We start from the raw sequence: 14,234 nt of genomic DNA on the forward strand, positions 1-14,234 counted from the left end.
TGAAAAGCACAGGTCTGGGAACTGCACAGAAACCCGGTGGTGTGACCCCCGTGCCATCAGCTCTTGGAGTGACTCGTTCCTGAGGAAGCTGCAGCACGGAGCTGAGCCTGTGCCTGTGGCAGCAGAAAACACTGCCTTTCCAGGGTGTGCTGCACTTCAGTGTTTTAAGAAAATATTTTTGAAGCTTTCAGTGGTGTAGGCTTTCATACACTTGCATCGGTTTTAGCCACGCTGAAAGATCTGAACTTAAAAGCATTCAGAGCAGCACAGCTCAGTGCAGCGCTGCTGCAAACAGCTGCCTGGGGAGGGCTGGGTGCTCTGTCCAGCTCTGCAATCTGTGTGCTGGAAGGGACACTTTAGAAGAGTAATTTTCCAGCACAAGCTACAGTAAAATACACAAAGTTAAATAACCTATCCACTAGTTCTGTGAGGAAGATGAGTTATAAATTAGTGGCAAAACGAATTTTGAGCTGTTCAATGTTAGAAGTGAGGCACTGAGCTCTGAAGATGCAGAAGTGTATGTAGAAGTGTTAATAAAGTAGGTTTGGGGAAGCTGGAGGATTTTTGGCATTTCAGGATTTGCCCAGCATTCACAGGCATCTTGCCTCGACTAAAAAAGCTAAAAATGTTGCAACTTCATTCCATACATTTTTTCCTCATCAGGGCCTGCTTATCCCACCCAGCAGAGCACTAAGCCAGGCTGGCTGTGCTCTGGCATCCAAGCTGTGCTGTGGGAGGCAATTTAGGAGGTTCTCAGACATATTTCAGTAGAAGGAGCAAAAACTTTTTCTCTTTTGAATCTTCCAGAGTGGATCTGGAAAGTTAAACTTTGATCCACAGGGAAATTTGGGGGTTCACAATTAATTTGCAGGTAGCTCAGTTGGCAGCCCAATTCCCTTTGCTGTCTTAACTGGAGCAGGCATACTCCAGGAAGTCCCATTTTTTAAACTATTAAAGCTGATCTTCATAATTAAAAACCACCAGAGTGCTTTTAAATCCTGCAATGACCTTGCATTTTGAAAAAAAAAAAAAATTTACAAAATTTATTTTTTTTGTTTTTTACTCCAGCTTCTGCATATGCAACCAATGGGGGGCTTATAGTATGGTTAGAAATCCTTGACTGTCCCCCCTCTTTGACTATTTTTAAAATTATTATTATTAATGAAATTCTACATTTTAGAATATGCATTGAAAATTTTTCAGTCTTTCACAATGAAGTTGGTTTGAGGGGGTTTTGTCTGAAGAACATTTACAGCATTCCTTCCACAAAGGAAGCATTTCAGTAGTCACCCTGCTGATTGGACCTTTGTAAAACTTTGTTCTGTGGGTCTATTTTCCCTCTAATCCCAGCAGAAGAAAGAGGCATTCCTGCCTAGTGCTGCTGTGCAGATCTCCTGCCTTGCTCTCACTGTCACCTTTTCAAAACCCTAAACAAATGTCAGAAGTCTGCAGTATTTGCTTTCCGCAAACGCCGAGTACAGCAACACAGTCAGTTCACCAAAACTCAGGATTTCACAGCTGAACTAAGAAACGGTGAAATTTGTATCTTTAAACTGTTGAGTACAGAGTGATATTTCCTCAGCGTGCCACTCCCAGAGCTCAGGCTCGGGGTGCCTCTGGAGCGGCCGTGGGGACACGGCGGTGCTGGCACCCCGGGCTGGCGGCCAGGGACAGCGGAGCGCGGAAGTGGCTCACGGCAAGAGCGGCCGCTGCTCGTGCAGAACGTGTCACAGCTCCCACGATAACCACGGGAGGCGAGGCTGAATTCTAAATTCATTCGTTGCTACAAAATATGCCTGAAAATGTCCCTATGGTTTGTCCCCTGATCTTTTGGCGGTTGAGAGAGTCTGGTTTTGTCTTTGTGGGTACCCCAAATGTGCCGGTCGTGTCCAAATTTCCACGGGGGCTGGAGGGTTACCAGAACTGCCCAGCCTTGGAGCTGAATTGAATTATCTTGCTGTTCCAATTTTGCTAGTCTTTTCCCCTGGAATGGTGAATTTGTTTATCTCAGGTTGGAAATGGGAGTTACAAGGTCCCTCATTTGTCTGACGCAGCCTTATGGGTAGTGAGGGCTCAGGTGGCCCAAAGCACCTGTCCAAAAGAGAAAGACCTGGAAGGTGGAGCCCATCACCTTTGAACTCCAGTAGTTCATTTCCCTGCTGAATCACAAGGGCTGAACCCTTTTTTCTTTCCGTTCTGTACCTTGGACAGGGCTGTAAAACCTGCTAATGTGAGGGAAAGATGACGTATTCGTCCTTCTCCCAGGGTAACAGCGCAACACATTTTTCCATACATTCATCCAGTGCTCACAAAAGCAAAGGCAAAGTTGAAAGCCCAGAGGAAAAGAGGGTCTGGTGTATCAGTGAATGTTACACACACTATCAGTTGCCCCCTTAAGCCCCTCTGCAGGCCTCTGCTTGTCTGGAAACATAAAAATGGGATTTTAATCTTATAATTGATTTTAATAATGTTTATTACTAACCTCAGCTGTTCATTCACCATTTAATGACAATTTAACATTTTGTGAGCTTATGACTACAACCTATTTAATACATGTTTATGAGCTCTGAAAGAATATAAGGGAAACTGAAAATTTATTCAAATCTAGGTTAACTGAAAAAGTTAATCCTGTTCTTGTATACAGATGAAGTTTCTAGTTTGGCATTGTAGGACTCCCTCCAGGGCCAGGGAAGCTGCAGAGCCACTTTAAAAGAACATTTTTCCAAATGCCCTGTTCCATCTACTGAGTAAGCAGGACAGAGTTCATCCCCATGCTAAGAACACTGAGGTATCATCAGCATTACCGAAATTATTGCAACAACTGTTATGTCACTGCTGAATAGTTTACTAGATTAAGGGTTGAAGTCTGCCAGTGCTTTATAGTATTCTTAATTCTAAGAACAGAATATGCACATCATTAACTAATGTGTTTAACTAATTAAATAATTAACTGACTTAGTTTCGGAACACCTAACTTTGTTCGCTACTTTCAACACATAAAATATCAGTTGCCATGCTTAGCAACTCTTTAAAACAAAAAGCCATATACAATTTTCATATTCAGAATGGCCAGAGCAGGAAATAGATCAGTAACTTGTGTAAAAGTTACTGCCAATGAATAAATAAAGCTGTTGCAGTTGGCAGGGAACCAGCACGGATTCTCCTGAGTGACAGTGAAGTGCATCCCCTGCGGCACTCAGGCATTCAGGAAGATGGGCAACAGTCAATAGTTGCCATAAAATTTGAAAAGGGCAGGAATTTACACCATTATTCAAGTCCTGAACTGCAACACTGCTGAGCTTATACGAGCAGGGTAAGCGTGGAGTAAGCGTGGCTGAATGAACCCAACGTGTCCTGTGACAATCAGCTTCAACAAGGTGATTTATTTCAGCCAGAAATCAATCCCAGAATGAAGCATTTTGCTGCTTCACCCCAGCAGGCTTTACCAGACAGAAATTAAACCACTTTTATTCTTCTAAACCCCACTGAAAGTCCCCAAATGAAGAAAGGCTCTTCTCATCACACCCAGCAGTGGCAAAGCCACAGGTCTCAGCTGATCCAAACTGGAGCAAGAATGAGGAGAGATGGTGACAAGGCACCTTACACCTGAGACTCGTGGGATTTTGGCAGGGAAAAAGGGTTTGGATCCAAAAGGCATTAAGGTCTGAAAGGTTAGTAGTTCAGGAGAGTCCACCAGAGTTATCTTGAAGCGTGGTTGCAGCTGCAGCATTTACTGTAAGAGACACAACTCTGCAGCAAAACTTAGCATGGCAAAATTACAAAATTTGACTTAACAACTAAACAGGAGAAATGTCTTCAAATAATGTGGCCTTAGGTCCCTCATATACAGCATTACATCACCTTCCTAAACAATGTCTGTGGTCTGTAGTACCAAGTCAGTAACAAAATTAAGATAAACTGCAATCCGTCCAAAAGAAGGAAAAAAAAAAGGCTGAAAATTGCATTTAGTTCAACAAACATCACTACTGAAAAATTTCATTTTTAGGTTGTGTGTAGAAAAAATCTGTTTCTTCCTTGGGATTGTTATATACTGTGTGTTTTCATTTGATGATGTGGTCTTCAGAAAGAGGTTACAGGTGAAAAGGTGACCATGTCTGGAGTCCGGTGGCACAGAAAGCTGAGTGAAAAAGGAAAACTTAGTTAATTTTTTCCATCCTATAGGAGGTTAATCACTTTGCATATGCCAACCTAATTTTTATAAATTTTCATTAAAATAGTATTTTAAAAATTAATTTTAAATTGTTTACATGGAAAAAAACATAAGTATGAAGATAAATGGAAAACATCCCATTGTAAGATTTTACTTACTTTAAATTAGAAATAGCAACCTATGTCTTTTAATTAATTTTTCTTTGAGATATCAAACTGCAGGATTTGTTCTTTCCCTTATGAGGCTATCCCCCCAAAAATATTGTCCTTCTACCTTAATTTTTACCACAATTCTTTTTTCTTTTATTCTTTTTTTGTCTACCTCAAACCACTTCTCCTTTGTCTAAACCCTGTTCCTGTATTTTACACATTTACAGTGTGATTCAGCCACTGTGATCCCTCCATCACATACTCACTGAAGAAAGCAGAACTGAGTTATGAAGGAATAAGCTGGACAGTCTTTTTAAGTTATATTTTGAATTTTCCAGCCTATCATCTCTTATGTAAAGGTTCCCAAAACATTTATACACCTTCACTGTAAAAGCCATGAAATAGAACAAAACAGAGCAATGAAAGTGTGCCTCAAACTGTCTGTCTCTACAGTGACAACAGCTGCTCAGTTTTATTCTGCACTGAGGAAGGGACTTTGGGTTTAAGTCTATTCCTCCAAAATACCTTGCTAAAAACCAGAGTGAGGTGACTGAGGGGTTTCACAGCAATGGAGAATGACACAATTTTCCTTCCAACTTGCATTGCTACAACAAGAAACAAACCAGTGCCAAGGTATCCTTGCTGAAGCAGTCAGAGAGTTTTAAAAGACTAAAAACCAACTCCACATGCAAAAGTTGTACCAGCACCAAGCCATTCCATGAGAACATGTGCATGAGAGCCAGTACATGAGAACAGCAGGGAGGAAGATGCTGAATACACTCCATGGCTCTCTGAAGTGCTCCCTTCCAGAGCAACCCTTACCTTGGTCTGGATCAGTGTTTTGCAGTCATTAACACTGAATCCATCAAATCTAAAGTCCTCATCATCTTTGACATTTGATTCTTCAAAAATATCAGCTTGGTTTTCTGAAACGTCCTAAAAAAACCATAATTTACATTTTATTTATTAATTTATTGATGCATTTCTCTCTGATTTCAATGCATACAACATAAAGAGAAGTTGCCCTCAAATAACAACTAAATTTTACTTTCTGAAGCTGTGTTTTATCATGTGTCTCCCTTTGCATTAAAACAATTTAATGGCAGAACCAGTTCTAGAAATGATGCCTTACATTTCAGCTTTTGTATTTTTCAGATTCTGTACTACATTAGTGTACAACTCTGAACTCTGTATAGAATGCTAGTTAGCCTTCTTCACATTTTGGTCAGACTCAACAATCCTTTTAGGCCTCAGAACCAAGGTCATCAACACAGCCACAGGCCCAAAAAGTATAAATAAAAGTAAACTGGGGAGAGAATCAAACCTGGGGAACGTGACTTCATCACCTGAAGCTATAATTATACAATTAACATCTGATATGCAAACTTATACCTGTCTGAGAAAACTGGTGACTATTGTCCATCTTGGGTGTAGCCAGTGCAAGGCTTTGCACTGCCCAAGGAGTATCCTTTGAAAGCATTTTAATAAATACCTACTTTATTCTCTAACTCTGTCTAGCCTCTGTTCCAGGTAGCCCCTCAAGGCATCAGCTACACATATCAATCTGTGACTTCAATTAATAAAAACCCATTTTTAATTAAAAAAATAATTTCCAATTAGCATTGCCCTTAATTAGCACCAAGGCATTGCTGAGAAATGCCTCTTAATCAGATTTGCTAAAAGCAATACAGTTTTCCAATAGATAAGAAGTAATGATGTAAGTTTAAGCTGCATGGACATTGATTTAATGCTGGGGGCAAGAATGGAACAGAATGGGAGTTTAGTTATGTTAGATAAATGTGTCTGATTCTTTCTCTGCTAAATTACACTTCTACAAAGTGACTTTTTCAAGTGCAAAATAGATTTTTACCTTCAGCACCATCCTTCTGTTTGCATATAACTTGCATGAAAAGTCAAATAAACCCCTAAAATCATTACCTTGCCAACCCCATGTTTCAGCATTCAAATAATCTGTTGAAATAGTTACTTCTGCAAATTACATGTGACTAATTAATCCCAGCTAAATAACTGAATTCTAAACCATCCCTGACACATGTACCTTCTCAAAACAAGAGATTGTTAAACAGAGACATTTCTATTTGAGATCTTTCAACACTGCTGGTTTGGTTTCAATCCAATTTGGAACATATTCTCCCTCAAGCCTTACAAGAAACAGACAGAGGAATAATGTGAGGAAAGGGGAAGTTGAACACACTTTCAGTTTCTTCACAGTAAAATCACCCTGTAATTACTGTAACAGCCTCTGATTCAGATCTGATTTTCACTTAACAGAAAGTGAATATAGATGTTAGAGGCTAGCAGTTTTCATGCACTCTGAGCAAAAAAAGTAAACAATCCTACTGCACACACACCAGGGAGCTGGTTCTCCATCTCTACCACCTGAAAGCTACTTCTCCATCTCTACCAAAGCTGGGTGCGCCACCTAACAACAGGGAACTGTGTCAGGCAGACTCCACTGTAAGGACAATTAAAGTGTGATCCTGCACAATTTCATAATTACACATGAAGATGAGAAAACACTAAGCTATTGTCTTAAAGGCTCCCTGTTAAAAAAAAAAAAAAACAACCTTGTGACTCACCCAGATCTAGTCCCGCATGCATCTGCATGTACAGCTTACAGAAGATCAGATTCCCAAGCCAGTGTATCTGCTGGCAGATTGGAAAACCATTGTTCAATTACCTTTTGATTTGCATCTACTCCGAGAACCCTCAAGAGGTTTTCTTGGCAATGAGATTTACTCCAGGGATGTCTTGAGCTGGGGGCATCATCAAAATCTCTGAGTGCTCTCCATACCTTTCCAGAATCCATGCTAGGAAACAAAACACACTTTTCAGGTTTTCAGCTGAGGTTTCCAGTGAACATATGCAATAGTTATTTTCACTGCATACAGCTGTATACTAACCTTGATTTAACAAGAAACTTGTCTTAAAACTCTTTCTACACTTGTCCAAACTACCAGCCCAATGCAATAATGAGCTGGCATGACAATTAGTGGAAGCAATGAGTCAGCAGAAGTGTCATTTATGACCAAAAATAACTTATGTATACTTCTAAGATTAAAAGAGTAAAAGGAAGTAAAAGGAGGGAACTTCATTTCTGACCTTGTAATATATAGAATTCTAAAAGTGGCAGTGGATTGGAGGATGAAATTTTCACCCCTCCATCCACACTGGTCAAACTTAACAGTTCATCAATTCTCTCCTCCCACAAAGAAGAATGTAAAACAATCATTATTTACATGACAATGTGTGAGAAACTCCAATAGAAATATGTAAACATCAGAGGTATAGAAAACTTTCAGAAGAACTTTAAAACTTTTGAAAGAACAGGGTGACACAGAAGTGTCTGTGCTCCTCAGATAAGAAGGGCATTAGGAGCACATCTCAGAGGCTGCTTCTGCCAGCAGCTCGCAGTGTTCAGTTGTTTCTGTGAAATGTGGGCAGAGTTCAGCCCTGTTAGTTCTGCACTTTGCCTTTTCTGTTCTCTCAAGTCTTTCTCCATCCCATAGGTCACACTCAGCCCTGCAGCCCTGTCCTACAAAACAAGCCAAAGGTGCAAGAGAGCTCCCTTGACGTGGTGCTTTGGATTCTGACACTGCATTGATCACACTTAAAATTCACTTGGGCTTTACCGAGTTTTGCAGTTGTCATTACCTTAGTTACTCGTCACAGTAGATCAGGAAATTTTTGGTTTTACCTGGCACTCTGCTGTAATAGTGCCGTCCCCTTTACAATTATATTTCTCCACAAGTTTGATGCTGATTAAAATATAACACATATGCAGGGAACTTGGCTGAAAGGTGCCCACATTAAAAGTTTTCCCTACATGTCTTCTGAGTCTTAGGACATTCCTCAAGTAGGTTCTGACACTGAATTCTAGACACAAAGCCTCCAAGTTATAAAAAAATAACTGCAACGCTTTTCTGTAACTGCTCTGAAGCTGCTCATCCCTAAAAAACATGAAACAGAGCTAGAAGTGTTCCAGCTGTTGCAAGAAAAAGCTTAGTTAATTACACTAATTGCTATTAACATAACCCAGGAAAGAAGCCAGATGCACCACAGGTTCTGAAGCACATCTAGTTAAACATGAGAAGAAGTTACCAACTGGGAAAACTGAGGGGGGAGGGAAAAAAAGCAAGTTGTTAGCAGAAGCAGCAGCTTCCAATGATGAAGAAATAAGTGGGATGTGCTGTAAAGAAAGGACAAGCAAACAGGAAGAACAGGCTGCCTGTTGGGTTCTGGCATTCCAGAGGCTTAGTCATAAGGAGGCACACCAACAGCAGGAAAAACCCTAAGCAGGAATTTGTAATTTTGATATATTCCCTTCATTGTTTTCCAATGGCTAAACCACCATCCATTTCCTTTAACAACGTGCTACAAAACTGGTAAGATCTGTACACTGAAAGGCATAGTATTAAAAGGTTTTTAAGTGCACAACTGATTTCTAAATTATGAAACAGTGTAATTGATGAGGAACCTTTTCTTTCCTTTTTTTTTTTTTTTTTTTAAACTGTTAATCTAAACTCATTACCAAAGTTGATTCTTCAAAAGTTCAGGAATCCAAACATCTTCATTATTTGCATCAAGAACTTGCTCTAAGCTTCTTATGCACTCCTTGGATTGTGGTACAAAGACTTCTGGAAAGCCCAACTTAAATATCTCCACATAGCTGTGGTCTTCCTAGGAAAAAAGATTTTTTTATTACATACATCATACAAGCCATGCCCATAGTTAATGAAAGACCTAGTCCAAAGATTACAATAATTCTAGAGATTGTTTTATTGTTTTTAGAATTTAATATTAATAGCAGAGGCAATTAGCTCATATTTCAGTGTTTTGAGTATTTTGAATTAGAGGAATTAGAGGAAGCAAGAGTCCCAGAGTTTTTGATGAATCTAACTTCCCTGCTTCTCAGTTACAGACTTGCATATTTAACACTTGGGTCTCCTCCTTCTGCTCAGCTAATTCAGTCCAGGTCAAATCTGATGTATCAGTTCAACAGCTTGTTTTGCTAGCTCAGCATTCAAACACTCCTAATTCAAATGTAACACACCTGCCAAATGCTACAGTTACCAAGAAATACTTGCGCTGTGCAAGTCTGCAAAAAAGACGGGGTGAGGATGTTTCTGTATCCCTGCATTTGCACCAAACTTTTTCCAGCCTATGTGAAAAATCAGAGCCAGATTTAAATCTTTGTTCCTCCTGAAGCAATGATGAGCAGGAGGTTTGGAAGACTGACCACAGCACAGAAGGGATCCACACAGGCCCAGTGGAAGTTACCACTAGTAAGTAGGGTTATCTGACAACTGAGAAATACATATACAAGGAAAATCATGCATAATTTACATCCTATCCTAGGGGCATGCCATCTGGTTCAGAAGCTGTATCCTTTTATTCCTTCAAGGAATGAATTACTGTAGTTTTCCAAATAAAAGCAAATTAATTGACTTTGCCACCCTGCCCAGGGACTGCAATGCAGGAGCAGCAACACTGTGAAAACTCAAAAATGGAACCAGTCAGTTTGGGGTTTTTGCCCAGCAATCAACAATTTAGTCTGAAAACCCTAAGCATGGATACTGCATACTTCTATAGTTTCATTTAATTGTAATTCAAACAGCTGAAATATTTCCACAGTCTCATTACTGAACTCAGACAGGTGGGGTGAATAATGAGAGAATATCTAAGGAGAACTGGGCAAAATCAAGAGAGCTGGTAGAAGGCTTCTGCACTCCTGACCATGCTTCAAGAAACAGAATTTGTGCCCCATGCTGCTCCCTCCTGAAGCAGGGCCTTGCTAAAATCCTGTCCTGGTGATTCACTGCTGGGACACTCAAAGACTCCCGGGTAAATTCCTTTGAATCTTGCCCAAAGTGTCACAGTACTTTCAACCAATGTGTAAATTATTTCAACAGGGGTACAACATGGAGGATCCTGAGGGATGCTCGAGAAGCAGAACTCTGTGAAGTAACACTTGCTAAAGCATACATAGTCAAGGAAAGAAAAAACAATTTCCAGGTAGGCACCAAAACTGAAGTGGGATGGGAGTCAAGGAAAAGCCAGGCAGCTGCTCTTGGCTTTGGGATGGGGGAAGTTACAGCCCCAGGGAGTAACTTGGGAAGCAGAGCTCTGCCTCAGCTGCAGCATCTCCTAAGAGCCTTGGTGCTGCTCCAACACATACAAGTCACTGACTTATAGTTCAGCCAAGACAGATTGAGAGATTTTTTTATTACCTTTATTACTGTCTATTTCAGTGAGTGTTTCTGAAACAAAGTTTGGGTATATTTCCATTTATCCTGTGGCTTTCTACTAATTATAAAAAAATCAGTGTACAAGGTTCACATCAGTACTTTCTGAATAAATCCTCTGTATCCTATTATATCAAAATACCCCATGGCTTAAACACATGCACCAGTCTCTCTCTCGAAGGCCAGTGTTTAAAGAGAACATGAAAAATCCTCAAAGTGCTCAATCATGTAGGCAAAATACCCAGCTAGTGCAAGGAAATTAATGATTGTTTCCATCTTAAAACACATGATTCTGATCCCAGTTGATGTCATTTAATTAATTGAAGCAATAAATAAATAAATCTCAGGTCAAACCTCTGACCTGAGATGATTTCTAGAGGTCTCTTCCAACCCACCTGACCTTTTTTCTATTGATCATACAGAAGCCAGACTGCAAAGATTTTATGATCTCAAATTAACAATGCAAAAAGCAAAGGGTTAAAGGACAAGCTACACATATATTCTACATTCCAAGGAATATCTAGCAGCTCTGTGGATCTACCTTGAGATGAGAAAAGACAACTTGAAACTCTAAGCATGGTTAACTCATTTAACTCGTACTGGGCATTTCCTTCTGCCTTTAACAAATGCAAAATAAAGAAAAGGCTTCAGTAAGATTAAGATCTACTGCTTTTGGAAAGAAACCAAGCAACCTGCTATATCCCATTTCAGCTTCAGTCATTACAACATTCTCTTTCTCCAACAGAAGACTTCTTGTCCGCCACTTCCAGCATTACAAAACATTTGAATTCTTTGTTTGTGCACACCAATAACCAGGTATTTTGTGTATCTACATTCAATCAGTATGAGCAGCTTTTCCCACCTGCATCTTTGTGCTTTTACTAGCAATACCTCTGCAACAAGTAAAATTCCTAGGCAAAGGGCAAGAATTTCTGTCTCCAGAAAAGTCTCAGTTCCCTACACATAGTAAAACTCACCCAACAGACTACAAGCAGTAAGTTATTACTGCTAAAGATTAACCCCATGGAAGTCTTAGCTGATTGTTCTCTTCTTTCAAATGTTGTCATTTAGGAGGAAAGCAGTAAGAACAAGTGGATTTTGTTCTGTATTTCTACATTCTTTCTGCCCTTTTGTTACTTTCCTTCTCTCTGCTGATGCATGTTTGGTCCACATGGAAACACATTTGTCCCAGAAATGTATAACTCTTTACCTGATCCATTTTTTTTTTTTTTTGTGCTGATAAGAATTCATTACATTATTTACTCAGAATTTTAGCTCTAACACTGTAAGAGAAAATGTTATATCCTGTGCTAAAAATGAATTATATTATTTCTACTAGTGTCTTGTGTGTCACCATCACACTAAAATTCCAGACAAATGTTGATATTATCCAGAGAGTATACTAAATAACAAAAGACATCGGTTTTGCCAATTTCTAACTCAATGGCACATGAGTTTACTTCAATAAGTTTGCTGGCAACTCACAGAATTTCTGTCCTCCTTCCTGATTTGTTGTTTCTTACTCTCTTTCTTGTCTAAATGTTACACTTCATGTCCTTCAGGGCAAGGTTCATGGTGCCTACGTGCTTACTTACCTATCTGCCTATTTATTCCTAGTGCCTAGAGGCAAAATAGTGCATTACATTCTTTAAAGCTCTCCAGCAGGACAGCTTAAGTCTTTGTCAAACACTGTAAAGAAGTTGCTTTTGTTCCACTTGAGGTAGCAGCGAAGTAGCTGCACAGTTTCTCTGCATGTGCAGCTCTACGCTCTAGAGAGAAGCCAGACACAAATCCGGAGGTGTTGGAAGCACAACACAAACCTTTCTGCTCCTTGCCTTGCTGTGAACACGTACCTCAGCCAGAGCAGCCTCCTGCATCCCAGGGCACAGAGATGATGGCTCAGCACACGCGTGGGCAGCAGAAACGCCGCAGCCTCCGCCGCCGAGCTCCGGGTCGGCTCCCCACCTTTTTGCTGACTTCACTAAAACTTCAAGGTTATGACTGAATCTCTCTGATTTGTCTAAAGACTCCCTGAAGCCTTCAAAATCACCCCAGGAACCGCTGGGTTCCGAGGTACTAAAGCTGCTCTCAGAAAACGCCTCACAACTTCTTCCTTCGCTGTTCATTACAGGGAGGCTTTGCTGCGTTGTTCCAAGATTAAATATTTCTTCATTGCTTGTTCTTTCATTCCAGTTACAGCCACTTTCATGGAGAGACACGCCACCTGCCTCAGCTGCCAGGTCTTTTGGAGGCTCACAATGTAGTATGTCTGTATTACCAAGACTTTCTACCACCGAGAAGTTCTGCATCTTTGTCCAAGAGAGAAAAAATAATTTGTTGAAATCTGTACTGCAAAAAGGTTACTGAAGTTCAGTTGCATCAGAAATATGAGTGTTTCCAAAACAAAATCAAATTCTTCATTTCGCCCCAAAGAATAACAACACTGCTGAAACAAAACAGGATGTCCTTCAGCCTCCCCTCCAGTACTCGGCATGTGCACGTTATTCGGCCTCCCTTTCTGTGGAGAGTATTATGCCTGCAAAGAAAGGATTATAAATAAATACCTCTGTGATAAGGCCTGAGTAGGAAAAAAGATAGCCGATAAGTTAGGAGAAAGAATGCCTGGGTTAAAATAAATACATTCCACCATTATCCACTGAAAACTGCTGTAGGCAAAATTATTTAAAATTTACACAAAACTATCTGCCCACACCACAAGAAAGCCATTAAATTAGTGAACAATACTCAGCAAATACATAACAGAAGTTGCTGACTGAGTACACTGGAGACAAACTAAAATAACTACAGCCAACATCCAACACTTTAAAAATATTTTCTGTGACTACTTCATCCACCTCGTGCAAACTCAAATAATGCTATTTCTGCCAGCATGCGCTGCCGCATCCCAACAACTAGAATCCTGTAAAAATACCGTGTTTGCAGCTGCGCAGGTTGTTGAGGCAGAGCTAATAAATTCAGTTTGGCACCTGTAAACGACGCAGAGGGGTCATGTTAGATTAGCCCCGTCTCCTCAAGCGTGTTCCCGAGCTGTCTCGGGGGGCGGGTCACAAACACGCACTGAACGCGCCTCTCACCGACCCGCCGCGGTGCTAGCAGAGCCCAACGCGTGTTTTTCCCCCGCGTTTCCTTCGTGGGCGGGCCGGGCACAGCCCAGGGGTGCCGCAGGTCCCTGGCCTGCCCCCGGCGACACGGTGGAGCCCCCGGGCAGGGACCGGGCGGGGCCGCGGTGTCACCTGTGCGGGCACGGAGCGGCCCCGCCGCCGCCCGCAGCTCGCCGGGGGCGGGCCGAGGTGTGCGGGGCGGGCCGGGGCGAGGGCACCGCCCGGGGACAGCCGAGCCTGCATCCTCCGCCCCGCGGAGCGCAGGGAGCCCCAGCGCATCCCCAGCGCATCCCCAGAGCATCCCCAGAGCATCCCCAGCGCATCCCCAGCGCATCCCCAGAGCATCCCCAGCGCATCCCCAGCGCATCCCCAGCGCCCGGCATCGCCCGGCACCGCCCGGGGACAGCCGAGCCTGCATCCTCCGCCCCACGGAGCGCAGGGAGCCCCAGAGCATCCCCAGCGCCCGGCATCGCCCGGCACTGCCCGGGGACAGCCGAGCCTCCATCCTCCGCCCCGCGGAGCGCAG

The 14,234-nt window shown here is 41.8% G+C and overlaps 1 protein-coding gene across 1 annotated transcript; it reads right to left on the reverse strand.

Moving 5' to 3' along the window:
- Positions 1-3,960: 3,960 nt before the first annotated feature.
- CLBA1 (clathrin binding box of aftiphilin containing 1) lies at positions 3,961-12,979 on the reverse strand. Its single transcript, XM_021554493.3, has 5 exons — positions 12,440-12,979; positions 8,873-9,021; positions 7,022-7,151; positions 5,143-5,256; positions 3,961-4,138 (listed from the first exon to the last, which is right to left on the reverse strand). Exons 1-5 carry the CDS (start codon positions 12,893-12,895, stop codon positions 3,971-3,973), a joined length of 1,017 nt encoding a protein of 338 aa, XP_021410168.2. The 5' UTR covers positions 12,896-12,979; the 3' UTR covers positions 3,961-3,970.
- Positions 12,980-14,234: the final 1,255 nt, after the last annotated feature.

Source organism: Lonchura striata, chromosome 6 (assembly GCF_046129695.1).
Source record: "Lonchura striata isolate bLonStr1 chromosome 6, bLonStr1.mat, whole genome shotgun sequence".
Classification (NCBI taxonomy): Eukaryota; Metazoa; Chordata; class Aves; order Passeriformes; family Estrildidae; genus Lonchura; species Lonchura striata.

Excerpts from the sequence above, each read along its gene's own strand:
- CLBA1 (XM_021554493.3), bottom strand. The coding sequence starts at position 12,895 with ATGCAGAACTTCTCGGTGGTAGAAAGTCTTGGTAATACAGACATACTA. Across the intron at positions 9,022-12,439 it reads AGGAGGCTGCTCTGGCTGAG|GAAGACCACAGCTATGTGGA; the intron begins GTACGTGTTCAC and ends CTTTTTTCCTAG. Across the intron at positions 7,152-8,872 it reads CTTTTGAAGAATCAACTTTG|CATGGATTCTGGAAAGGTAT; the intron begins GTAATGAGTTTA and ends TTTGTTTCCTAG.